The sequence below is a fragment of the Artibeus jamaicensis genome, unplaced genomic scaffold (genome assembly GCF_021234435.1).
Source record: "Artibeus jamaicensis isolate MK-2021 breed Jamaican fruit bat unplaced genomic scaffold, CSHL_Jam_final scaffold_3307, whole genome shotgun sequence".
NCBI lineage: Eukaryota > Metazoa > Chordata > Mammalia > Chiroptera > Phyllostomidae > Artibeus > Artibeus jamaicensis.
The window spans coordinates 6,494,798-6,520,764 of record NW_026522040.1 but is presented as its reverse complement, the minus strand read 5'-3'; the positions used below and the strand labels follow the sequence as shown (position 1 = coordinate 6,520,764).

General features: G+C 38.7%; 1 protein-coding gene across 5 annotated transcripts in view; it reads left to right on the top strand.

Moving 5' to 3' along the window:
• The window catches only part of NRF1 (nuclear respiratory factor 1), a 125,225-nt gene that overhangs the window by 32,594 nt on the left and 66,664 nt on the right, over positions 1–25,967 (top strand). For 3 of the 5 annotated variants that reach the window (XM_053657068.1, XM_053657070.1, XM_053657072.1), the window contains exons 2-4: positions 9,171–9,402; positions 21,847–21,961; positions 24,285–24,411. In XM_053657068.1, the coding sequence (XP_053513043.1) occupies positions 9,180–9,402; positions 21,847–21,961; positions 24,285–24,411 (465 nt within the window). In that variant the 5' untranslated portion in view covers positions 9,171–9,179. The remainder of the gene's footprint in view (positions 1–9,170; positions 9,403–21,846; positions 21,962–24,284; positions 24,412–25,967) is intronic. The other 2 variants (XM_053657069.1, XM_053657071.1) reach the window with 1 other exon arrangement.

Here is a 25,967-nt window from a genome sequence, read left to right as displayed (position 1 = left end):
AGAGGACGCTATCTATCAGCAACAGAGGTTGCTGAAACAACACTGGTAGGAATGAAAACAGCAGGGAAATCCCTTCTCCCTCCTGTTCCCATCTCACATTGCTGCCTCCCTTTGGTAAAATGTAACTGGGAGCTGGCCAGCAAGCTTGGTAAACAAGGTTAGCTGACCAAGGCCAGGGCTGGGTGTAGAGCAGTTCAGATCAAGTACAGAAAGAGACAAGTAGCCAGCTCAGCCTTACAGGGGAATAACAAACTATTATTGCCTGGATATAGCTTTAGTAATTAAAATGTGCAACTAATTACCCCCAACCATTTATTAAAGAGCAAATTATGATAGCTGCTATATGTAGAGACTCTATGGACCCAAGCCCTGCCTTCAATGAGCTTACAATATTGTTTTCACAAAACAATCCACTCATCCTTAAGTTAAGTTGTATGGTAAAGCATGTTTTTCTCATATTATGTAAAAGCATTACTAACTGGATTCTTGGGCTGCTGTTAATAAGTATTTTCAAATTTTATCAACATTGGAATGAAAAGTAATGTGATTGCAGCCAGATAAAATTTTGTTACTTTCAGATGATCCAAATTAGTAGGTTAGATTTACTCAAGGTAAAACTTTTTTTAAACCAATTCTTTTTTTAGGGAGTGGTGTGAGGGAATGGTGTGATGGTAGATATGTTCGTTACCTTTTTTTTTAAATTAAATATTTATCTATTTTTAGAGGGAGGGGAATGGAAGGAGAAATGGAGGGAGAGAAACATCAGTGTGAGGTTGCATCTTGTGTGCCCCCTACTGGAGACCTGGCCCACAACCCAGGCATGTGCCCTGACTCGGAGTCAAATCAGCCGCCCTTTGGTTCGCAGTGGTTCGCAGGCTGGTTGGTACTCAATCCACAGAGCCACACCAGCCAGAGCTATTTTTTTTCCTTAAATTACAGCTTGCATTCAATATTATTATTATTTTTCAAAGATTTTATTTATTTATCTTTAGAGAGGAAGGGAAGGAGAGAGGGAGAGAAATGTCAATGTCTGGTTGCCTCTCGTGTGTCCCCTGCTGGAAACTGGCCTGCATCCCAGGCATGTGCCCTGACTGGGAACTGAACTGCGATCCTGTGGTTCACAGGCCAGCACTCAACCCACTGAGCTACACCAACCAGGGCTCAATATTATTTTATATTAGTTTCAGGTATACAGCACATTTGTATGATAAAAGATTAAATAGAAGAACTTAGAATAAAAATCAATGGCCTTTTGCCACATTCTTCCACTACCCCATCCCACTTTTTAGAAGACAGTTACTTTACCTTTTTATTTATAGTTTATTTTGTTTATAGTGTTAGCAAACAATAATTCTCACATTAAGTAATATGTCTTTTTCTTGGTTTATCAAAATTGGGTTTGGGTTTGTTTTTTTTTTTTTTAAGATTTTATTTATTTATTTTTAGAGAGAGAGTAAGTGAAGGAGAAGGAGAGGGAGAGAAACATCTGTATGGGAGAGAAACATGGACTCGTTGCATCTTGAACCTGCCTGACCAGATTGAACCCACAACTCAGGCATGTGCCCTACCGGGAACCCGGCCAGCAACCCTTTGCTTTGCTGGAGGGTACCCAACCAACTGAGCCACACCAGTCAGGGCTCCCCTCTATTTTTGATAGTTACATTGTGATACTATAAGTTCTTCCATCTGCTAGCCATCTTTTGATAGCGTCTTCTGACTCCCTCACTGTGCAAAGATGGGCATTAATGCTCCTAACCATTTGTCCACCTCTCCGCTTCTCTGCTACCTCTCCATTTCTCTCAGCACTGTCTTTACTTTTACATTGTCGTGGTTCATATAACCTTTACGTTCTGTTTTGTATTTTGTATGATTTTCTGTGTTTTTATTTGTAGTTGGAGTCTGAAAATGGAGACGAATAAAGTACATACATGCCTATGGCTTTTTTTTCCCCCCCTGCTTTGCAGAGCCCAGTGGTGTGGGAGGAAGATTATTGTTTTTTCTCTGCAAGGCCAATATTACCCTTGGGCTGTTTGAAAGAAACTGTTCCTAGAGTGGTCAAATGGGTTCTTATTTTAAGCACCATTTATTACTCAGAATTAAGCCACATTTCACCTTGCCTCTGTTATCACTCTGACTTCTTTATGCAGCCTTTTATTTTTATTTTTCCTGCTTCGGTGAAAATTTGATCCATTACCCCATGTCCCCCAAGAATCAAATCCTGTCATTGGCCTTTTTTTAAAGTCTGTTCTGGTGAGTAAAACTTCTGTCCTGGTGAGTAAAACTTCTGTCCTAGTTACAAAGTTTCAATTCTGGCCATGTCTAGGAATGTAAGTTGAGCCTCTTGGTTTTTTCTGTTCTTGTTTGAACCTTAGTCACAGTCTTGCTCTGAGACTCTCCCTCAGGCAGTTCTTGAAGCTATTCTTTTGATAGGATAATGTCATTGATTAGATTGATGCTTTCTTTTACTTTAGTTATACTTTGATTAGATTTCCAGTCCTACAGTTTCCTACTTTGATTTTTAAAATACATTCTACACTTAATCTCATTTATTATGTGCGGATTAGACTAAATTTAACTCTTGTGGACATTTCATCCAAATTCCAGTAGCTCCCCTGGTATTATGGACTACGTCTACCAGGATGCTGAGGCAAGAAAATCAGATTTTTCTGCGCTCTCTTCTGTTATCTTTCAGTCCCACCCTTTCTGGCCTGGAATGGCAAAAGCAGAGACTCCTGTGCCATGACACAGCTCTCTTTATATAGTAAAGAAGAAAGTTCAGACAAAGCACATGTTACGTTATTGTTTGGGAGAAAGATTTTTTTTGATGGAGTTGACTAATCTGAGCATCACTGGCTCCAGGTGATAGACAGATAGGCCTTTTACTCTCACATGGTTTTAGAGTTACAGATCATTATATGTTGCTAGTGTTTTATCTTGCTTTTCTGTTCAGAGGAATCACTGTCAGGTCTATGCTCTCCATTTTATGCACTGTCATGGAATGGTGCTGGAGACATTGGTTATCTGTAGTTTCCTGGTTTTATGTCTAGGAGAACAGTAGCTCAGTTATTGAAGTTAATATAATAAAGAAAGGCTTTTTACCAAGACACTGAAACAATCTAAGTGTCCTTTGACTGATGATGGGTAAAGTTGTGGCATATAATATATGCAATGAAATACTACTCAGACATAAAAAGATAAAATACTGCCATTTGCAACAACATTGATGGATTTTTAAATTTTTAACTTTATTTTAGAGAAGGGGAAGGGAGGGAGAAAGAGGGAGAGAAACATTAATAGGAGAGAGAAACATTGATCGGTTGCTTCTCGTGCACCCCGTTAGGGGACCAAACCTGCAGCCCAGGCGTGTGCCCTGACAGAGAATCGATCTGGCGGTCTTTCGCTTTGCAGGATGATGCCCAACTAACTTAGCCACACTGGTCAGGGCAACACAGATGGACCTTGAGATTATGCTAAGTGAAATAAGTCAGACAGAAAACAAGAACTATATGATTTCGCTCATATTTGGGATATGACACAAAAAGCAACAAACGAACAAACAAAAAACTCGCAACAGTGTGGCAGTTACCAGAGTGCACGGGGGTCAGATATATGGTGATGGGAGGAAAACAGACTGGATGGCAAGTACATGGCTGAAGTTTGTATAATGTTATTAACCAATGTTACCATGACACTTTTTTTTTTTTTAATAAAAAAAAAGATGGGCTTTTTATGCCCTGGCTGGTGTGGCTTGGTGGATTGAGTGCCACCCTGCAAACCAAAAGGTCGCTGGTTCAATCCACAGTCAGGGCACGTGCCTGGGTTGCGAGTTGATCCCCAGTAGAGGGTGTGTGAGAGGCAACAGATCTATGTTTCTCTCCCTTTCTTCTCCCTCCCTTCCCCTCTCTGCAAAGATAAATAAAAAAAATTTTTAACAAAATAAAATAGCCTTTTAGATGTTTTACTCAAAATCTTTTGTCCTTGATTAAAAAAAACAAAACAAAACTGGAAATGGATGTCTAATTTAAAGGTGAAGAAATTGAGGCCCAGCCCTTAAGAGATTAATCAGGTAATGAGTCAAGAAGGATAGAGTCATGAAGACCTAGTGTGTCTGGCATTATTACCATAATATTGAGCATTTATGTGCTGGGTACTGTGTCTTTTCTGGATGGTCTCATTTAATCCTCATATTTTGAGTAAAGGAACTATCTTTTCATTTAAAAAGAATGTTGAAACAGGTACTTAGAGGTTGTATAACTTGTCTGGGGGCTCTGCATATCTGGTAATAGCCTGTTCTATTTATTTATGAAGACATTTTTTATTTTTCAGTTACAGTTGACATACAATATTATATTAGTTTCAGGTGTACACCCCAATGATTAGATATTATATGTATTACTAAATGACCATCCTGATGTGTCCTGTTTTTTTAATTCATTTTATCTAACATGTTGTCATCCATTAGCAGCAGTTTCTATCAGTTTTGCTGTCCAGAGAATCTGACTCCTCATGTATGAAAGCTAAAAAGCATCTCTAAAAATGGCTTAGGGAGGGTGGGACATGATGATCTTTAGAAGTGTGTGTATGTTAGTCATATCTGGCTTTAGGGGACCTATTTTATTTATTAGTTTTTAAAAACATTGAAAGCATCATTGACAAATATCCCACTCTGGTTCAAAGAAGGCTGAGATACCTTTGCTTTTGCACATAGTGTGCTTAATAAAAATGTCTAGAGAAGCTGAAGGATGGGATGGGGAGAGAGGTAGAAAGATGAGACACTGGGCAGCAGTGACAAGCCTGTGAAGCAGACAGCCCTATTGATTTACTCAGTGAATTGCATTCTGGAGAAAAGAATTGAAATCCATTATGCCGAGTGCATAGCGTACAAATCCCTTTGAAAAGCAGTTAGATGCCATCTAATCCCAAATCATTTAAGAACAATTTTGAAGTACCTAGAATTCTAAAATGCCCAAAGCAGTTTGTTTTTTAGTCTAGAAGAATAGTGAATTGGATAAAAAATAGTATTTTAACATTGTGTGTCCCATATTGTGTTTAATCGTGTGACTTTAATGGTGTTAAATTGAGAATAGTGTTATCTGAGAATAGAACATATTCCCTTGAATATTCTGAAACACACCAAACATAGGATATGCAAGAAACCTCTATTTAATTTTTTTTTGTATTTTGACAATAATTTCAGAGTTTTAGAGAAGTTGCAAAAGTAAAGAACTATCATTACCCAGATTTCCCAAATGTTAATATTTAACCATGTTTTCTTTATATTATTTCCTCTCTCTATTAAATACTTTTTATTGTGGGAGGTACCTCTTCAAAAGCTTCATTTAAAGAATTCTACGAAGGCGTGAGTTTGTGAAGGTATTATGCCACATGGAACTACAAGGCTGGGAGATGACCTTGAGCAGAAAAGAAAGTATAGAAGGGGGTTTCAGATGATAGCTGATTATTATATTGCTAATATTTTTGGATGTACTTTTTGTAAATTAAATTAAATTTTACTTTGGAAGTAGAATCACTTGAGTTAGAAGGATGAGTTTTGACACGTATCGTGGTATGAGAGTGAAGAGATAATTAAAAGTTAGACTCTCCCCCCTCCAAAAAAACTGGAAACAGCACAAGAATATAAAACAGAAACCAAGGATCTTAGAAAACTAAAGAGTTGGGCAGCTAGTGGAAGTAGTTTACCTAAAGAAGAAAGCTACATCAGGACAAGGCTTAAGAAAGCAGTTATTCAGAGGAACAAAGGATTTTAGAAGTCCTCAAAGAAGAAAAAGGAAAACTTAATAATAGAACAGAATAAAATGAAAAAAGAATTTTGCATGAGTAGATAATTATGTTTTTATTTGTAGCCACAAAGTTCGTATTTCTATATATGGCTGCCTTTTTGTGGCAGTAAATGTTAGATATGCATGCATTGTCTTTCATAGAGCAGAAGTTTCTAATTTTAATGATGTTTAGCTTGTATATATATTCACATTTTATGTACCTGTTCAATAGATAGTTGGGTTGCTTCCATCTTCTGGCTCTTGCGGACACGGGTGTGTATAAATAGCCTTTTGAGACTCTACTTTCAGTTCTTCTGGGTGTAGACCCAGAAGTGACATTACTAGGTCAGATGGTGATTTTTTTTTTTTTTTTGAGGAACCAATATGCAAAGTTTTAGTACAGGTGTGTTTACTGCACTGATGTTTATAGTGGCAAAAATTTGGAAGCAGCATCCTTGCTGTGTATCAGTAGGTGATTGATTGCATAATAATGGCACATCCATACAATGAAATATTCTGCAGCTATCTATAAAGCTCTAGCAGATCTGTGTGTTCTCACATGTCAGATGTCTAGATATATTATAATATAAAAAAGCAAACTATAGAATAATATGTGTAATATGAATCTTTTTATTTTAAATCATATGTATGTATGCTTCAAAAAGTTTTTTTAAAGATAGTATACTTGTCTATAGTTGTTAGGAGAAGAGGTAACAGATTATAATTGCAGTAGAAAGGAAAACCTTTATCTTACTACTTGGTAATTACTGCATCACTTTAAGACTTATAAGCACAGTTTTATAAATGGTTTTTTAAAAACCATTCATAAAAACAATTTGAATGATTGTAGTTTTTGGAGAAAAACTTTTCACTCTCATTGTTAAGAATTTCATTTACTGCAGTAACCCGACTTCTGGCCAAGATGGAGGCATAGGTGGAAATACTGTGCCTCCTTGCACAACCAAAATTAAGGACAACAAAGATTTAGAAACAAAAACACAACCAGAACAGACAGAAAATTGAACTATACAGAATTCCGATGACCATTCAACCAAACTGGTAAGAGGGGCAGAGTCAGAGGCTTGCGCAGAGGGGTCGTGGCAGGAAAAGGCAGTGGTTGCCAGACCCAGGCGAGGGGAGGAAATGACAGACCCAGTGAAGTGCCCAAGGAGGTTGGCTGACTGCGGACACACATTCGTGCACAGATAAACCAGGGAAAAAACAGGCGGTGAGACAGACCACTCAACTCAGGGCCCTATTGCCGGGAATTAAAACCTAAAAGCACCAGTTGAAAAGGTTCCAGGAGAGACTCCCTGCCTCACAGAAGAGTTCATTGGAGAGACCCACAGGGTCTTAGAATGTACACAAGCCCACCCACCCAGGAACCAGCACTAGAAGAGCCCAATTTGCTTGTGGGAAGCAGCAGAGGGGACTGAAATAAAAAGAGAGAGAGAGAGAGAGAGAGGAACAAGTATCATTGTTCACTCCCTGACCCCACCCCCACATACAGCATCACAACCCAGAGACTGGGTTGCCCGGTCCTGGTGAACACCTAAGGCTCTGCCATTCATATGAAACAGGTGCAACCTGACCAAAAAATTATGGCTCAAACAGAAGAACAAATCAAAGCCCCAGAGCCAATACTTTTAAGCGACCAAGAGATAGCCTACCTGTCGGATGCTCAGTTCAAAACACTGGTGATCAGGATGCTCACAGAACTGGTTGAATTTGGTCGCAAATTAGATGAAAAAATGAAGGCTACAGTAAGTGAAACAAAGAAAAATGAACAGGAAACCAACAGTGATAGAAACAAAACTGGGACTCAAATCAATGGAGTGGGGACCAGAAGGAAGAAAGAAACATCCAATTAGAAAAGAATGAAGAAACAAGAATTCAAAAAAATGAGGAGAGGCTTAGGAACCTCCAGGACATCTTTAAACGTTCCAGCATTTGAATTATAGGGGTACCAAAAGGGAAAAAGGAAGAGCAACAAGTGGAAAACTTATTTGAACAAATAATAAAGGAGAACTTCCCCAATCTGGCAAAGGAAATAGACTTCCAGGAAGTCCAGGAAGCTCAGAGAGTCCCAAAGAAGGTGGACCCAAGAAGGAACACACCAAGGCACGTCATAATTACATTACTCAAGATTAAAATGAAGGAGAAAATTGTAGCAGCAGCAAGAGATAAGAAGACAGTAACCTACAAAGGAGTTCTCATCAGACTGTCATCTGATTTCTCAAGACACCTTACAGGCAAGAAGGGGCTGGAAAGAAGTATTCTAAGTCATGAAATCCAAAGACCTACATCCAAGATTGCTCTATCCAGCAAAGCTTTCATTTAGAATGGAAGGGCAGATAAAGTGCTTCTCAGATAAAGTCAAGTTCGAGGAGTTCATCATCACCAAGCCCTTATTATATGAAATGTTAAAGGGACTTATCTAAGAAAAAGAAGATAAAAAATATGAACAGTGAAAGGACAGCAAACTCACAGTTATTAACGACCACACCTAAAACAAAAACAAAAGCAAACAACTAGAACAGGAACAGAACTACAGAAATGAAGATCACATGGAAGGTTAGCAACAAGGGAGAAGCGGGGAGAAGGTACAGAGAATAAGTAGCATAGATGGTGGGGAGAAAATAGACAGTGGGGAGGGCAAGAATAGTATGGGAAATATAGAATCTAAAGAATTTGTGACACATGGACATAAACTAAAGGGGGAGAATGGTGGGGGAGGGGGTTTGAGGGTGGGGGGAATGAAGGGGGAAGAGGACAACTGTAATGGCATAATCAAGAAAATACACTATAAAAATTAAAAATAAAAATATTTTTAAAGTGTTGTGTAAAAAGACCAAAAAAAAAAAAAAAGAGGTCCTGGCTGGTATAGCTCAGAGGATTGAGCTACAATCTGAACCGGGCCTCTGAACCAAAGGGTCACCAGTTCAATTCCTAGGGGAATGAGGGGGGAAATGGGACAACTGTAATGGCATAACCAATAAAATATATTATAAAAAAATTTCATTTACTTACTAAGTATTTTTATGTTTTTTTATGCCTACAATGTCAAATGCCAAGTCACTGGGATCTTTTAAGTGCATTTTTATTTTTATACTTAAGTGTCTTTTATTGTTATGTGTAATATCAAGGGTATTTATTGTTTTGTGGCCTAAGCTATAAAATTAGCAGTGATTTTTTATCAAAATGCTTTTATATAAGGAAAACGTTCTACCATTTTTGGGTCATATTTGAACGATGCTTCCTATTTCCTGTGATTTGGTGTGATGAGGTACGTAGTGAAATCAAAGGTTTCCCTCTCTTGAGGGAAATATCTTCTAATTTAAGCATTAAGTTACATTACACACTGAATCCTCTTTGGCTTGTTTCTGACAGTAGCTCTTCATGGAGGAACACGGAGTGACCCAAACTGAACACATGGCTACGATAGAAGCCCACGCAGTGGCCCAACAAGTACAGCAGGTCCACGTGGCCACCTACACTGAACACAGTATGCTGAGTGCTGATGAAGAGTCGCCTTCTTCTCAAGAAGACACGTCTTACGATGATTCAGACATACTCAACTCCACGGCAGCTGATGAGGTAACAGCCCATCTGGCCGCTGCAGGTAATGTTGTTGTGATTGGCAGCTCTTTATTTTTTGCTTAACTCTGCTACACTGCATATCTACAAGAGCCTAGGATGTAAGCACTCACTTTTATCTTCATGTCACACCTTCAAGATTTTGTTTTAAGCCTTGGATTTTTCAACTTGTGCCTATGTCAAACTGAGACTTAAGTTCTGGAGTCACATACTGCAAGTGGTATGACTCGGTTTTGTTTTTTTCGCCCATTCTAACACTTGACTTTGAACTGAGGCATTTAGTGCATTTACATTAAATGTAATCACCGATATATTCAGGTTTAAACTTACCATGTTTACTGTATGCTTTCTCTTTATCTCATTTGCTCTGTATTTGCTTTTCCTTCATGTTTCCTTTTGGGCTGTTTGAAAGTTTTTATGTTTTTCTTTTTTTTTCTTGTTAGTCTGGAAGTTACATAATTTTACTATTAGTGGTACTCCTAGAAATTATAATATACGTTCTTTATTTATGTCTAAGTATCATGTAATTGGGTACTTTTTGGCCACTTTAGGGATAATGCAAGTTTTTTAGAACACTTGAATTCCTTCCTTCTTCCTTCCCTCCTTTTCTTTCTCCCTCCCTCCCTTTCTCCCTCTCTCCCTTCCTTCTTTCCTTTTCTCCAAACTTTTCTCTCCAGACTTTTATTGATTTATTGGGGTGACTTTGGTGAATATAGGTTTCAGGTGTACAGTTCTGTAATACATCATCTGTATATTGTATTCTGTGTTCACCATCCAAAGTCAAGTTTTCTTAGGTCACCATTTATTCCTCCTTTACCTGCTTCTACCTTCCCCCACCTACTTTTCATCTGATAATCACCATTTTGTTGTCTGTCTGTGAGCTTTTTTTTTTTTTTTTTGCTTAATCCCTTCATCCTTTTCTCCCAGCATCTCAACCCCCTCTTCCCTGTAACAGTTATCAGTCTGTTTTCTGTATTTGTGAGTCTCTTTCTATTTTGTTTGTTTATTTATTTTGTTAATTAGATTCCACCTGCAAGTGAAATCATATGGTATTTGCTTGAAATGTTTCTGTTGAGAAATGAGCTGGCAGTCCTATGGGAGCTTCCTTGCAGGTAACTGTCTTTCTCTTGCTGCTTTTAAGATTCTCTTTGTCTTTAACCTTTGGCATTTTAATTATGTGTCTTGGTGTGGGCCTCTTTGGGTTCATCATATTTGGGATTCTATACTTCCTGGATTTGTGTTGTCTTTTTCTTTCACCAGGTTAGGAAAATTTTGTGTCATGATTTTTTCAAATAAGTTCTCAATCCCTTGTCTCTTTCTTCTCCTTGTACTCCTGTGATGTGGGTGTTGTTACACTTTGTTTTTTTCCAAAGTTCCCCTAAATTATCTTCATTTTTTTATTCTTTTTTTTCCTTTTCAATACTCTCATTGTTTTCTGCTACCTTGTCTTCCAAATCGCTGATTCTTTCCTCTGCTTCATCCAGCCTGCTAGCTTATTCCTTCTAGTGTGTTCTTCATTTCAGATATTGTCGTCTTCATTTCTGACCGGTTCTTTTTTATGGTTTTTATGTCCTTTTTCCTGTGTGGAGGTTCTCACTAAGTTCCTTGAGCATCCCTATAAGCATTTTTCTTAACTCCATATCTGATAAGTTGCTTGCCTCCATTATATTTATCTCTTTTTCTGGAGATTTCTTCTGTTCTTTTATTCGGGCATGTTTCTTTGTCTTCCCATTTTAGCTGCCTTCTTGTGTTTGTTTCTGTATATTAGGTAGAGCTGCTGTAACTGCCAGTCTTTGTAGGGTGACCTTATATAGTAGGTGCCCTATGGAGTCCAGTGGTATAATCTCCTTCATCACCTGAGCTGGGTGCCCCAGGAATGTCCCTTATCTGGGTTATGTGGACCCACCCATTGTAATTGAGTCTTGATTGCTTTTGGCCCATTTGTGCATGGGGTCAACTGTCACACTGGCTGACTGTGAGGATCAACCCTGACCACAGTGTACAAGCTATGAATTCACCTCAGCAAGGTCTGGTGCCTGCTGAGGTCTCCCTTTGGATATGCCGCTTATAAAGCTTATTGGATTCTGCTCTGATGTTGTGAAACTGGCCACTGGGTGTGTCAGTTCTGGCCTCTTGGGAGGAAGGAACTCTGGTGCAGATCAATGTCAGATACTGCCTGTGACTTGCCCTGGATAACCCGTTTGGAAGTCCAAAGTGATCCACCTATATAGATTTGTGTCTGCTTCTGCTGGGTCTGGGTGAGCAAGGGAAGGACCAAGCTACACACCAAGGCTGACTTTTACCAGCACCAAGCCCAGGGGCAGGTCAGCAAAAGTCCCAAGGCACCTTGAGACCTACCTCTGCTTGTCGGCTGCCTATTAGGCTCAGTCACTGGAAGAGCCTCAGGTGGTACTCTAGTTGCATGAAGTAGGTTCTCAGTGAGTCACCAGGTAGGGGTGAGTGGTGTTCACCAGACTGATACAGGTTCACACTCAGTGTCATTGCTGGGTCTGAAACCACTCAGCAAATGACCAGGGCATACCAAATCTAGCTGTCATCTGCCATGTACCCACAGACCTTTGTGGTGGGGCAGGGATTCAGGATGTCATCAAAGTGAGTCCAGCAGAGTTTATGAGGCTCAAAGAGACCAAGATGTTTTTAAGCATGATCGGAGGGCTCTGCAGCGATCAGGTGTATGAGGGAGAAATGGCCTTTGTCTTAGAGCCACACAGTTCAGTCTGTACACAATTTTGCCAGGAGCCTGAGCTCAAAAAGGTAGGGCCTCCAGGAATTGAGAGGGTGGCACTGGTAAATCTCTTGTGAGTGGGAGGCGCCTGTCACGTTCACTAGAAAGTGGGGCAAATAGCCCCCACCGCAAAGCTACACCACTAAGTCACTAACTCCTAGCTGAGCCTATCCAGACCTCTACACCCCCACCCAGGCAGCTGGCCTAGCAAGGCATGAGTTCTGCAGGGAGGGGCAATGGGGAGTCCAGAAGGTGGGGCTGTTGCATTTCCCGTAGGTGGGGGGGGAGTGCTCCACCCAAGAAAGATGTCGTGTGTACTGTGGGAGAGTGACTCAGCACAGGGGTCCTGGAGGCTGTCCCCTCAGCTCACTCCCCAAAGCTACAAACCCCAGTCTCTCCTTACATTCCAATCTGCTCTATCATCCCTCTGCCAGAGCCAAGGGTGAGTGGCTGTGAATGAGATTTTTGAGTTGGTCCTTTGGGAGGGTGCCTGTGTCTCCAACATACTCATGTCTCCCTGGCAGATAGAATTCCTGCTGATTTTCTTGTGGGTGCCTCTTCTTGGCTTTGGTGCTCTGAGCTGGGGAGTCCAGCATAGGGTTGAGACCCCACACTCCTAAGGGGGAACCTTTGTGGCTGAAATATTCATCCGGTATCTCAGTTACCACCTCTGGGAGTGGGGCCCACTCTTTTTCTCTCTGCCCTTCCTACCAGTCTGATGTGGCTTATTTTGTAAATTCTTGATCACAAGACTTGTATTCAGCTAGTCTTCAGTTGGTTATTCAGTTTGATCGCTGTATATATTTTTTCTTTTTACTAATTGCGGCGGTGGGGCGGGGAGCTGCACCCACAGGTTCCCCCAACCACCACCACCAACACGATGAGAATAAGTCTACCAAGACATGATCTGCTTGGGGTGGGGAAAGGTGGCTTCTCTCTAAAAGAGAATGGCCTGGAGCCTGTTCCTCAATTGGCTTTTACTGGGTTTATTTGCATAAGAATACAGGACATATACGTAAAGCTCATTAATCATTATCAGGCAGTGAGATCAAACAATAGATAACATTTGAAGAACTAAGGGCTTATTTAGAGTCAGGATCAGATAGCTAAAGGGCCATAAAACTTTGGGGAAACAAACTGATTTCATGCTTGGACCCTTATAATTTTTATTGAGGATATTAGCAAAGCAGGTTTCATAGGATTTTATGCATTCTTTCTCAGGCCTGATTGCCCTAGGGAACCTGCCCTTTCCAGCAGAGGGCTACCCCACCTCCAGCATTGTTTCAGGCTAAAGTCAGGCAGGGGAAGTAAGGCAGCCAAGAGATTAGGAGACTTCTTGCAGACAGAATTGAAGACTCAGGCTATGTCAAAGCCAAGGGGTGAGGGTCCATCACCTCCCTTTTCTACAGCCGCCTAAGTCCTTCCCTGAGGGCCCCTTTGCGTCTTATGGTGTGGACCCCAGACACACCTTGGTTTTAAGGGAGGAAAATAGGGGAAAATTTTTGAGGCAAAAAATTTGGTTTAAAAAAGTGTGTCTTATAGTCTGAAAAATATAGTAATTTTGGTGGTAGGGCCTTGCTTTTCATCACTTTGAGTATTTCTTGCCAGTCCCTTCTGGACTGCAAAGTTTCTGTTGAAAAATAAGCTGCTAATCTTATGGGAGCTACCTTGTATAACTGACTGCTTTTCTCTTGCTGCTTTTAAGATTCTCTCTTTATCTTTAACTTTTGGTATTTTAATTATGATTCATCTTGGTGTGGGCGTCTTGTTTAGTTCTCTCTGTACTTCTTGGACTTGTATGTCTATTTCCTTTACCTCATTAAGGTTGTCATTTTTTCAAATAGATTTTTAATTTCTTGCTCGCTCTCATCTTCTTCCAGCACCCTTATGATGCAAATGTTGGCATGCTTCAAGTTGTCCCAGAGGCTCTTTACACTATCTTCATTTGGGCGGGGGGGGGGATTCTTTTTCTTCTTGCTCTTCTGATTGATTGGGGTTTTTTTGCTTCTTTGTATTTCAAATTGCTGATGTGGTTCTCTGCTTCATCCTCTTTCCTGTTGATACACCCTCCTCTAGTAGTTGAGCCATGATTGCTATCAGTGGGAGGGATTTACCCTTAGGCCATCAGATGCAAGGACTGGGTGTGTGACCACTATTCACTGACCTTCCACCACCGTGGAGGGTCATGTGAAGGGGCCTATCCCACAGCAGGCCTTACTTCACTGGGGCTCTGGTACTCACTGAGTCTGCCCCTTTAGCGTGTCACTTGTGGAAGTGGTTGGGTGGTGGTGCTTCGATTTGCCGTAAAGCTGCCCACTGGGTGTACAGGTTCTGAGGCCTCCCGTGAGGTATAGGCCAAGGTGAGCCAGTGCCTGAATTCTGCCCAGGGCTGCCTGGCATAAGCTACAAAGCAGTCTGCAGATGGTGCTTGTGCTGTGCTTAGAGGTGCCCTGGTTGGGGCAAGCTGGGAACCAAGCCCAGTGGCTGTTGGTGCTGGGCCTGGGACCACTTAGTGAGAGACATGGGGCTTGCTGAGGCCAGGTGCTGCTTGTTTTAGAGAATTTAGGGAAATCTGAAGCATGAGCCAAGACAAACCATTCATATGGAAAAGCCACTGGAAGCAGCTTGGGTGGGCCCAAACACTGGGTGGGACAGGGCCTCAGGGAATCACCAGGGTGGGGCAAGCAGTAATAGCCAGATTGATGGAGTTTCATATGTGTTTTCTCCATGTATTAGTTATATTTGAATGAATGCTAGCTGCTGTGTTTGGAAGACAATTTTTAGAAGTAATTTGGATAACTATGTGTGGTGTCAGATGGGTACAACATTTATTGGGATGATCACTTATTTATATATCTTATCACTGGGTTGTATACCTGAAACTAATATAATACTGTATGTCAACTGTAATTGAAAAATAAAGTTAAAGGTAATTTGGGGTCTAGAATATTGTCATCATCTTCTAGAGAGGATTTTTTTAAAAGATTTTATTGATTTATCTTTAGAGGGGAAGGGAAGGAAAGAGGGAGAGAAACATCAATGTATGGCTGCCTTTTGTGTGTCCCCTGCTGGGAACCAGCCTGCAGCCCAGGCATGTGCCCTGATTGGGAATCGAACCACCATTGTCTGGTTCGCAGGCCTGTGCTCAATCCACTGAGCTACACCAGCCAGGGCTAGAGAGGATTTTTGTTTGCTTCTGCCAGACGCCTGAGGGCACTGGCAATTGTGGATCATCCTAACCCAGGTTAAGGTTTTAAGATTTTTCTGGGCCACTAAATGACTTAAAAGTTTGGCTCTATTTTTGTACTATTCTCTTCAGTATTTACATTGTTTATTTAGCATTATGTGGAAGATTTCATGTAAATCATGCCTGGGAGGATCTAATACTGTATTGATCTTAGAAGATATTTAGGGAAAACTGTATAGGAAATAAATGATCAGGAATGGCCAGATTACTACATCTTTTTAGTATATGCCGTATGTAAGGGTAGGAAAACAGATGTAATGAAGAATAACCTTTTTACTGTGAGTCATTATCTACTGTATATTTCTGGAATGATAAATTTAAAAATAAGGCTTAGTAGCAAGACACATGAAATTTTTGTAAAATATGTTTTGAAATTTTTATACTTTCCAGAAGAGGGCATCCTAACCTAGTGAATCCAGATCAGCTTCTTTGCTGGGAAGGAAGATGCTTTTCAGACTTGTTTCTCTATATTACTGTACTGCATTGTCATAGTGTTAACATTCGGGAAGGACTTTAACCCTTTCATGTGGCACATATGGAAACTGAGGCCCAGCTGGTAGAATTTACCATTTAATCATTCAGCAGTTACTGAGGAATTACTGTATACTCTATTCTACTGTAAATAATACTATGAGCAAGACAGAAAAGAGCTTACTCCTACAGGTGTTGACAGAGCATTTGTGAGAAAAGGGGCATATATCATAAAGTAAAATAATTTCAGAAAGCACTGAGTGCTCTGAAGAAAATAAATGAAGTGTGAGGTAGCTGCTTTTTCTAATCCTATTTCCTTCCCTCCCTCCATTGAGATAAACTCTATTCTGAATTTGGTTTTTGTCATTCTCTTGCATTTCTTTTACATTTTTGCTATATGTCAGTAAATAATATTTAGCACTGTTTTGCAGTTTTAAGTTTTATATGAATGGTATCACTGTGACCTTATCACTCTGTAACCTGTTTATTTCATTTGGTATTCTTTTTCTGAGATTCATTTATGTTGATAATGTGACTATTTTCATTTTAACTATAATTTGGTATTCTATTCATTATCTGACTGTCTCATATTGGTAGAATACTTAGATTGCTTACAATATTTTGCAAATATAATTGCTGCAAATAAAAATCATTTTACATGTTTTCTTGTGCAGTTGTGAGAGTTCCTTTTGGCACTGGCTTTAAAACTCTTGGCAATAGCCCACAGTAACACGTTTTACATTGGGATCTAGAATACACAAATGCCCATGTAATGATAGTTTCTCGTGAAGTAGTACTTAGCCCTACTGCAAGTAACATACTCTGTGATATGTCTAGTTTCTTTCACTTCATTCTATTTTATTAATAACAAAACAAACATAACACCACTCACTCATAAAGCCACTGAACCTATAGTTGAAACAGTTGTGTGGAAACCTGCAGTTTGAAAACCACTGCTTGAGGGTATAGCCAGGATGGAGAGGGAGCTAGAGGGCAAAGAGCAGCAGGTTTTTGGTCTTACTAGCTATTCCAAATGTCTTTTCAAATCGTTGCATTAGTCTGCATTCCCGCAGCAGTATACTACTACAGTGCCTGTTGTTTCTCATCCTCACCACATTTGGTATTGTCAGTAGGCTTTCATTTTTGCCAATCTGGTGGGTATGAAATAGTATCTTACTGTTGGCTTAATTTCCTTGACTCTGAGCTGGAGGTTCCAGCCAGTGCAGGAAGGCAAGATGGAGCACCATTTCAAATCTTTATTGACTGTTCATTTTCCTTCTTTTTGCATATTTCTTGTTTATACCTTTGTCTCTTTTCCAGCTGGATCGTTTTTTTTCTTATTGACTTGTATGAGTTATTGATATATTTTAAAATTATTTTCTGGATAATATACATTACAATGATCTCCCAGTTTTTTGCCCACTCCCTCCCTCAACTTCTTATTTCTTTTGTCCATAAAAGTTTTGATTTAAATTACTGTGAAATTTATCAGTCTTTTACCTTACAGTGTGTCCTTTTGGAGTCTTGTTTAAGGAATTGTTAACCCTGAGTTTATAAATACTCTCCATAGTTTATTGTAGAAATTGTACAGTTATTTTCGTTTTTGTTGTTTTATTGATGTTGATGTTTTACATTTAGGTCTTTAATCCACCTGGAGTTGATTTTTGTGCGTGGTAGGATGTAGGGCTCTAGTTTCATTATTTTTTCAGGTAGGCAGTCAGTTATCCCAGCACCATATTTTTAATAGTCTGTCCTTTTCCCATCAGTATTTTTAGCCACAAGAGAGTTTTTGTGAATTCTTAATTTAGTTGTATTGGTTTATTTGTCTTAATGACTTTTTAGTAACTATTGATATTTAGTAGGATGACCTACTCCCCTGTACCCCACCTCCTTCTTCAGATCTTCCCAATTGTTCTAGCTATTCTTGGTCTTTGGCAGTTCCGTTTAAATTTTAGGAGCATTTTATCAAATTCCACAAAACCCATATTGGGATTTTTATCTGAATTACATTGAATTTACCAATTAATTAAATTAAGCAGCTTTATTTATAGTAGCACAAAACTAGAAATAGCCTAAGTGTACATCAATAGGTTAATGGATAAACTGTGGCTTATTCATATTCTAGAATACTAGTCAGCAATAAAAGGGAACAAACTGCTGATACATACAACAACATAGATGAGTCTCTAAAACATTCTAACTGAAGGAGCTTTACACAAAGAAGTATATACTGTACAATGCCATTTATTTGAAACTCTAGAAGAGGCAAACTAATGTAGGGTTTAAAAAATCAGAATCGTGGGTACCTTTGGGAGGTAGGATGGGAACTGACTGGGAAGGGGCATGAGAGAACTTTCTATCGTGATGGAATTGTATGTCTTGATTGGGGGGTTAGGTTTCATAGGCATATACATTTTTCAAAATTTATTGACTGTACACTTACAATTTACAAAAGTAAATTTGATTAACTTTTACTTCAAGAACATTTGTGAATAAATAATTGGACTCTAGCTAGTGATATTCCTACTGAAGTATTTAGGGGTATATCATACTAGAATTTACTTTGAAATGCATTTTTTAAAAACCCCAATATTGGCCGATGAATGGATAGAAAGATAGATAGATACATATATTGGATAAAGTTGTAGACATATGAATGTTCACTGTAAAATTCTTTCAACTTTGCTATATATTTGAAAGTTTTATTAATCAAATGGATTCGTACAACTCAGTAGCATTAAAACAAATGACTTGATTAGACACTGGACAAAGGACTGAAGTAGGCACCTCCCTAAGAAAGACATGTAATGAAAGTTCCAAAGACGTGGTTTCTGAGGAAGGCAGAGGGCGCGGGGACAGAGCCTCCAGGGATAGTGCATCAGGTTGTGTGGAAAATCGGTGTGATCGATAAATGTGTGCAGTCTATTTGGGGGTTGCCGTTAGCCATTAAATTTGGACAATCTCTCATAACCAATTGAGTATACTAAATTTGTAAGCATAGGATTTTATTTTTTTGAGTGAACAAATTTTCCTGCATATGGTATTGGGTATTTTTTTTTTAAGCCAAATTTCAGTCTCAACAGCTTTTGATTTAAAATGAAAAGACACTTCATGTACAGTGTGTGGCCCTTCTGAAAATTATGGTCATGTCTCCCATTGAACTGATGACTTTTCAAATGTGGCTGAATGGTAATGAGAAAATATATTGTATGACTTTCTTGTTGTTCTGCATTCTTGACCTAGCCTCATTACCTTGGAACAGCCAGGAAAATCATCAAAATTATTTTAGGGGTTATTTTACTGGGGAGTTTTAAGAACTAATGGATTATTCCTAGTTTGGGCAATATGGAAAGGTATGCAGTTATCATTATAGCTTCTTAATCCCTGAGGGAAATTTAGACTGTAGACATAAGTACAAACCCAGTGCAGTTTTTGTTTTTTGTATACTGTTGGAGAAATAAAGTTTTATATAGCAAGCACATGGCCTCCCTTATTTCATGGTATCTTTATTAGGATCTGTCTTAGCCCTTAATTTTGTTGAAATATTTATCCCTTTCATCTTGAAAAATAAGTTCTAAAATATAGTTTATTATGTCTTCCACCATTAAAGAGTTTGTTCCTTTTTCACTATAAGCAGTTCACACAAGGCAAAATAGTAAATTCTTAGCTCTAGTGTGTTGTGTAAATTTAATGTATATCAAACTAATTTTTACAACTCTTCATACTAAACCTCAATTTATATAATTAATAATTCGGCTGTTTTATTTATGACTGACCCACTTGTAATTCTTTTATTAGTAAAACTAACGGAAAGGGATCCTTTATTAAGTTGATGACTAGACCTACATTTAATTTTCCTGCAGTAGTTATTAGAGTATTTAAAATATGTAATATTATATTAGTAAATCGATCCTTTAAAAGGAATACATTTTAGGATGTCATCGCTTTGGTGTGAATCATGTACATGTTGATGATATGCCCTGTTTTTTACACATTTAATATGTCAAGAGAGCCACTTAGTTGCCTTTTTGTCCACACATATAATATAGTCTGTTTGCTATTGTTTTTAAAGAGTGATGTTAAACTATCAGTGGATGTTAACTGTCTCCCTATCTGTATTTGTGGGTATTAGTTCAATTGCGTTGCTAGTTTCAAGTACGTATTACCAGAATAGAAGTGTGTTTACAAACTGTGTGGGAACTAGAAATTAGGAATATCATCAGGGAAATGCAGATCAAAACCATAATAAGATACCACTTCCTACTTTTTAGGATGACGATTATAAAAAAATAAAGATAACCACTGGTGAGGATGTGGAGAGACTGAAACCCTTGTATGCCGATGATGAAACTGTGAGACAGTACAGCCTCTATGGGAAACGATAGAACTATCATATCGGGTTGGCCCAAAAGTTCGTTCGGTTTTTTCCGTAAGAAAGCTCTAGTACCTCTTAGTTGTCTTTAACTTCATTTGAAACAGTTTCAGTAGGTTGTATTGTGACAGCTGTCATATTAGCTTATATTTTTAAAAAGATCAAAATTGGCGAATTTTTATGTATCCATTTTAATATTGAAGATGGGAGAAAATATGCAACATTTTCAGTATATTATGCTTTATTTTTTTTCAAGAAAGGTAAAAATGCAACTGAAATAGTAAAAAAAATTGTTCAGTGTATAGAGAAGGTGCTGTGACTGATCAGACCTGTCAAAAGTAATTTGCCAAGTGTCATACTGGAGATTTCTCGCTGGACAATGCTCCACAGTCTGGTAGACCAGTTGAAATTGATAGCGATCAGATAGAGACATTGAGAACAATCAGTGTTCTACCACAAGGGAGTTAGCCAACATACTCAAAATACTCAAATTGATAAAGTTACTGGTGAAAATGAAAAATGTGTCTTATTTTATGGCAAAACCATGCAGATTTTTTGGCCAACCAGTATGATCCAGCAATTCTACCTTTGGACATTTATTCAGAAGAATTAAAATCAGGATCTTGTAGAGTTATTTATGCCCTCATGTTTATTGCAGCCTTATTCACAATAGCTAAGATGTGGAAATAACCTAATGCCCATTGACAGATGAATGGATAAAGAAAATATCTCTCTCTCTTTCTCTTTCTCTCTCTCTCTCTCTCTCTCACACACACACACACACACACACACACAGGAATATTATTTATCTTTGAAAAAGGAAATTCTACTATATGCAACAGTGTAGGTGAACCTTGAGGGCATTATGCTAAGTGAAATAAACCAGTTATAGATGGACAGGTACTGCATGATTCCATTTATATCAGCTTTCTAAACTAGTAAAATTCATAGAAGCAGAGAGTAGAATGGTGGTTGCCAGGGACAGGGCAGTGGAAATGGGGAGCTGCTATTCAGCAGGTATGAAGTCTCAGCAAGATGAGTGAGTTCTAGGGATCCACTGTCTAACACTGTGCCTGTGTTTAACAATACTGTATGATACAAGGACAGAGTTTTCTAATTACGATGATACTTATCCAGATACTCGTCCTGTAGGAGGTGCTGGATTTCTAAGCATGAGTGATTATCTCTGACTCCCTTAACTTGTCCCATGTCTTAGGGTAGTGGAAAGAGGGGCACAGGGGTAGAAATGAAATTTGAAATCTGTAAATTTTTTTTTGTTTTGGCAAGCTTCCTGTCAATGCCGCAGTTACATCCAGCACCTCTGAGAATATATTCTTAACGGTAGGGGCATGATGGCAAAACAAAACAAAAAATATTATATAAAATTCTAGCTCATGTGTGGTGGGGAGGCATGTCATTTACTTTTTAAAAGATTCATTTTTAAGTCTTATTGGTAAATTAAAATATGATTCACGTAAAACAGTAATGAAGTATATTGATAATATCAGGAACCTTTTATATTATTGATAACATATTAGGAAATAAATGCTATCTTTTTTGCGCCTTTAATTGTGTTCTGCCTTGTATAGTTAATAGGCTCTGCCTAATCTTAGCACATACATTGTTGTTTCAGGTCCTGTGGGAATGGCTGCTGCTGCTGCTGTGGCAACAGGAAAGAAGCGGAAACGGCCTCATGTATTTGAGTCTAACCCATCTATCCGGAAGAGACAGCAAACACGTTTGCTTCGGTGAGGGCATCGTTATCCTTATTGTTGCTATTTCTCAAACCTTTCATGATGTGGATGACATGGAACATACATACATTATTAGGTTTACCAAGGATAGCAAGTTAGATCCCTTGATAACAGAATTACACTTTAAAGTACTCTTACAAAATTAAATAAATGCACTAGAAAAAAGAGTAACAGATGTATAGTATCATGTTAATTATTTCATAGAAAATCTATATACCTCATGTGTGCCAGGCACTGTTCTAGGCTTTGGGAACCTAATAATGAACGAAATAAATTCCATTAAAGAGCTTTTAGTGAAGGGAAGAAGAAAATAAACAGATATGTAGTATTTCAGATGATGATAAGGACTAAGGAAGAAAATTAAGTGGAGTAAGGAAAACAGAAAGGTTAGGGGATGGCAGGAATATAGTGGTTTCTCTCTTTTGTAAGGATATTCCAGGGAATCCTCTTTGATAAGACAGCTTTTGAACAGAGACTTGAAGTAAGTGAAAAGGCAACCATGTCCATACCTAGGGAAAGAGCTTTTCCCCTAGGGAAATAGGGAATAGCGAGACGAAAGGTTGTGAAGTGGAAAGGAATGTGGTAGTCATGTTTGAGGAATAGCTAAGGAGATACTGAGAGGAGATAGGTCAGTAGTAGTGGAGAGCCACACCATGAGGTCTTTTGTCTAATATAGGGACTTTGACTTTGACTCTGAATGAGGTGGGAAGTCAATGAAGGCTTTTGACCAAAGAAAATATGATCCGACTTAAGTTTTGAAAGGGTCACTCAGACTACTGTATGGACAGCAAATACTGGACTCTGGGAGTATTAAGATTGGAAGCAGGGAGAACAATTAGGAGGTTGATGTAGTGATCCTGGCAAGACATGATAGCGTCTTAAAGCCAATGTAGCAGCAGCAGAGATGGTAAGAGGTGGGAAAGTTCTGTTTGTATTTCAGAAGTCAGCTCCGGCATGATTGGATTGGATGTGGGATGTGAGAGGAAAACAGGACTGAAGGTTGACCTCTAGGTTTTTGTTCTGATTTAGAAGGATTGAGATGACAGTGGAAGAGGAGCAGGCAAGGGAGTGAGGGCAGAATCAGGAATTTGGTTTTGGTTGAGTTTATGATACCTCTTAACCATTAAGTAGAGATACAGAACAAGCAGTTGGATATGAGTCTGGAATTCAAAGGGAAGATCTTAGCTGGAGATATAAGCTATATAGGTAGTATTTTAAACCAGGAGACTGAAAGAGATCACCTGAGGAGTGAGTGTGGACTAAGACCTGAAGCACTCTACCCTTAGAGGTTGGAGAGGTGAAAGGAATTGGCAAAGGAGTCTAAGGAGCAACCAGGAGGAAAACCAAGACAGTGGTATCCTGGAAACCAAGTGCCTAAAGTGTTTCAAGAAAGAGGGTGTGTAATCACTGTCAAATGATGCTGAGAGGCTGAATAAGATGCAAATCGACCTTTAGGCTTAGCAACATGGAGGTTATGTTTGAACTTGACAGGACATTTTCAAAGTGGTAGGGGTGGTGAAAGGATTGGAGTGTCTTCAAGAGAGAATGGAGAGAGGAATTGGAGACAGTGAATATAGTATAGACCATTCCTTCAAGAAATGCTGCCAAATTTCTTGGTTGGTGTGTTGTCTTATGCTCATTTTTATTTCTTCTGCAGAGTTTTAGGTAACAAAGATTAGTATATTAAGTGTGCTGCATGGAGGACTTAACATTTTGATAGGTTGCGTAACATGTATTCATATGTGATAAGAAATTCATAAAATGTTCCAGGAGTTTTTTCTTACAGTGTTAAAATGTTATATCTAAAATTTCTTGTGTTTATTGGAATGTTGATTCCAAATAGAGTGCCAGTCTCTATAAATGATACATGAAAAAAGCTAGAAAATACAGTCTAGATTAAGATCGTAAGAAGATTGTAAGAAAACTTGGGAAAACTTGAAAAGTACTGAACATTCGCTTTCAGCAACAGAGAGGTTATATGTCACTGAGTGGCCAGTTCTCATCATTAATGGTAGTGCAGGCAGGAGGAATCAGAATGCATCATTTATAGAAGTACAAGTGTATTTGCTCCAAGGGACATAGACACAACAGTACATGCTTTGGGAGAAAGGCATGCTTTGGGAGAAAAACTTCACTTTAGGTGCGCCAGCTTCACTTCATTTGACTTGGCACGACTCACCCGTCTCTTGAAAGAGTAGACAAATGAGTCTAATCAGAGTAGAGGGTCTCAAGTCAAAGTAAATTTTGTGTCTGTGTCAGTCACTGTAATTTTTCCCTTTTTTAACTGATTTTATTCTCTTTTCATTCTCTGATTCAGGAAACTTCGAGCCACATTAGATGAATATACTACTCGAGTGGGACAGCAAGCTATTGTCCTCTGTATCTCACCCTCCAAACCCAACCCTGTCTTTAAAGTGTTCGGTGCAGCACCTTTGGAGAATGTGGTAAGAGAGCTGAGCTGTGTCCTCGGGTTCCTGTCGCTTTCTGTGGCTTGTCCTTCATGTTCTTGTGGTCTTCTGTGGAGCATGACAGTTACAACTGTCCTCCTCCCATCCAGGATGGGAGTGGGGTTTCAAACTACTTTATGCAGATCAAAATAAAAATGATTATTTCCATTTCTCTACTTCCTATAACAAGGTATTTTACCTCACCAGATGCAATGGAAGATAAATGGTGCTGTGTTTGTTAAGAAACCAATGCAGCCCTGGCTGGTGTAGCTCAGTGGATTGAGCATGGGCCTGTGAAGCAAAGGGTCGCCAGTTCGATTCCCAGTCAGAGCACATGCTTGGGTTGCAGGCCAGGTCCCCTGTAGGAGACACATGAGAGGCAACCACACATTGATGTTTCTCTCCCTCTCTTTCTCCTTCCATTCCCCTCTCTCTAAAAGTAAGTAAATAAAATATTTAAAAAAAAAAAAAGAAACCAGTGCAGAATTTTATAAGAAAATTTGCTGATTTATGCAGAAACAAAAATGGTAGATAATGCTGAGATGTAAACTTCATGAAGCAAAGCTGGGTGCATTTTATTCATTGCTGATATTTGAGTTGCATATTTAAAATCTCTTACATTTAAAGATTTGACTTAATACTGCTTCAGTTTTGAATGTAGTTAAATGCTTGGGTCGCATACCTGTCCGTAGATAACTTCATAAAAACATTATTCACTTACATTACATGAACCATTCTTTGTCTGGCTGAAATAACACTGAATCATTAATAGAATAAAGGTCTGTCCAGATTTAAATCAAATTTTGTTTTTATAAGAAAAACATTTATTCCCATAAAATGGCATTTATTAGGTTTCTCCCATATTGAATGTGGATATTTCAAGGATTCAGATTTAGTAATCATCTGAGATTTCGTTACTTGTAATGCTTTTTTTATTGACACATATGGTGTTGTGGTTCTTTCTTACAGCTTTTGAGTTTTGTTTTGAGGTTTCCCCCAAATTATGGGATACATGTTAGGACCTTTCCTTAAAGGAATATGCTAGAAAGTTTCTAGTTCAAAATGGTGCCCAGCCAGCTGTTTTTAGCATCAGACTGTTGATAGACATGAAATCTGGGCATATCTTACCTTCTTCAGTATTAACAATTTTAGATATTATACTACTTATGTAATCCATGAAAAAGACTCACCTAGGAAACTCAGAAAAATACTTCTAAAAACTACTCACTGAATAATCCAAAAGAAAGTTTTAGGAGACTGTCGGGATTGTCCCTAGAATACAAAAAGATATATAGATTTTATGAAACAAGAATGAACAGTCCTATGATAGACTAGGCTGAGGCAAAAAGGAATAGTTTTCAGTTGACTGACATTTGATGAGTATGGCTAAAGAATAAATACCAATAGAATAGGTAGCAGATTATGTCTTCAGAGCCCTAAGAGGGGAAAAAAGAAAAACCAAGGCTATGTACAAAAGATAGAAAACATGGGAAGGAATTAAAAACAAAATAAAACACAAAGTAAAGAACAAAGTAATATAAGTGAGATTAATT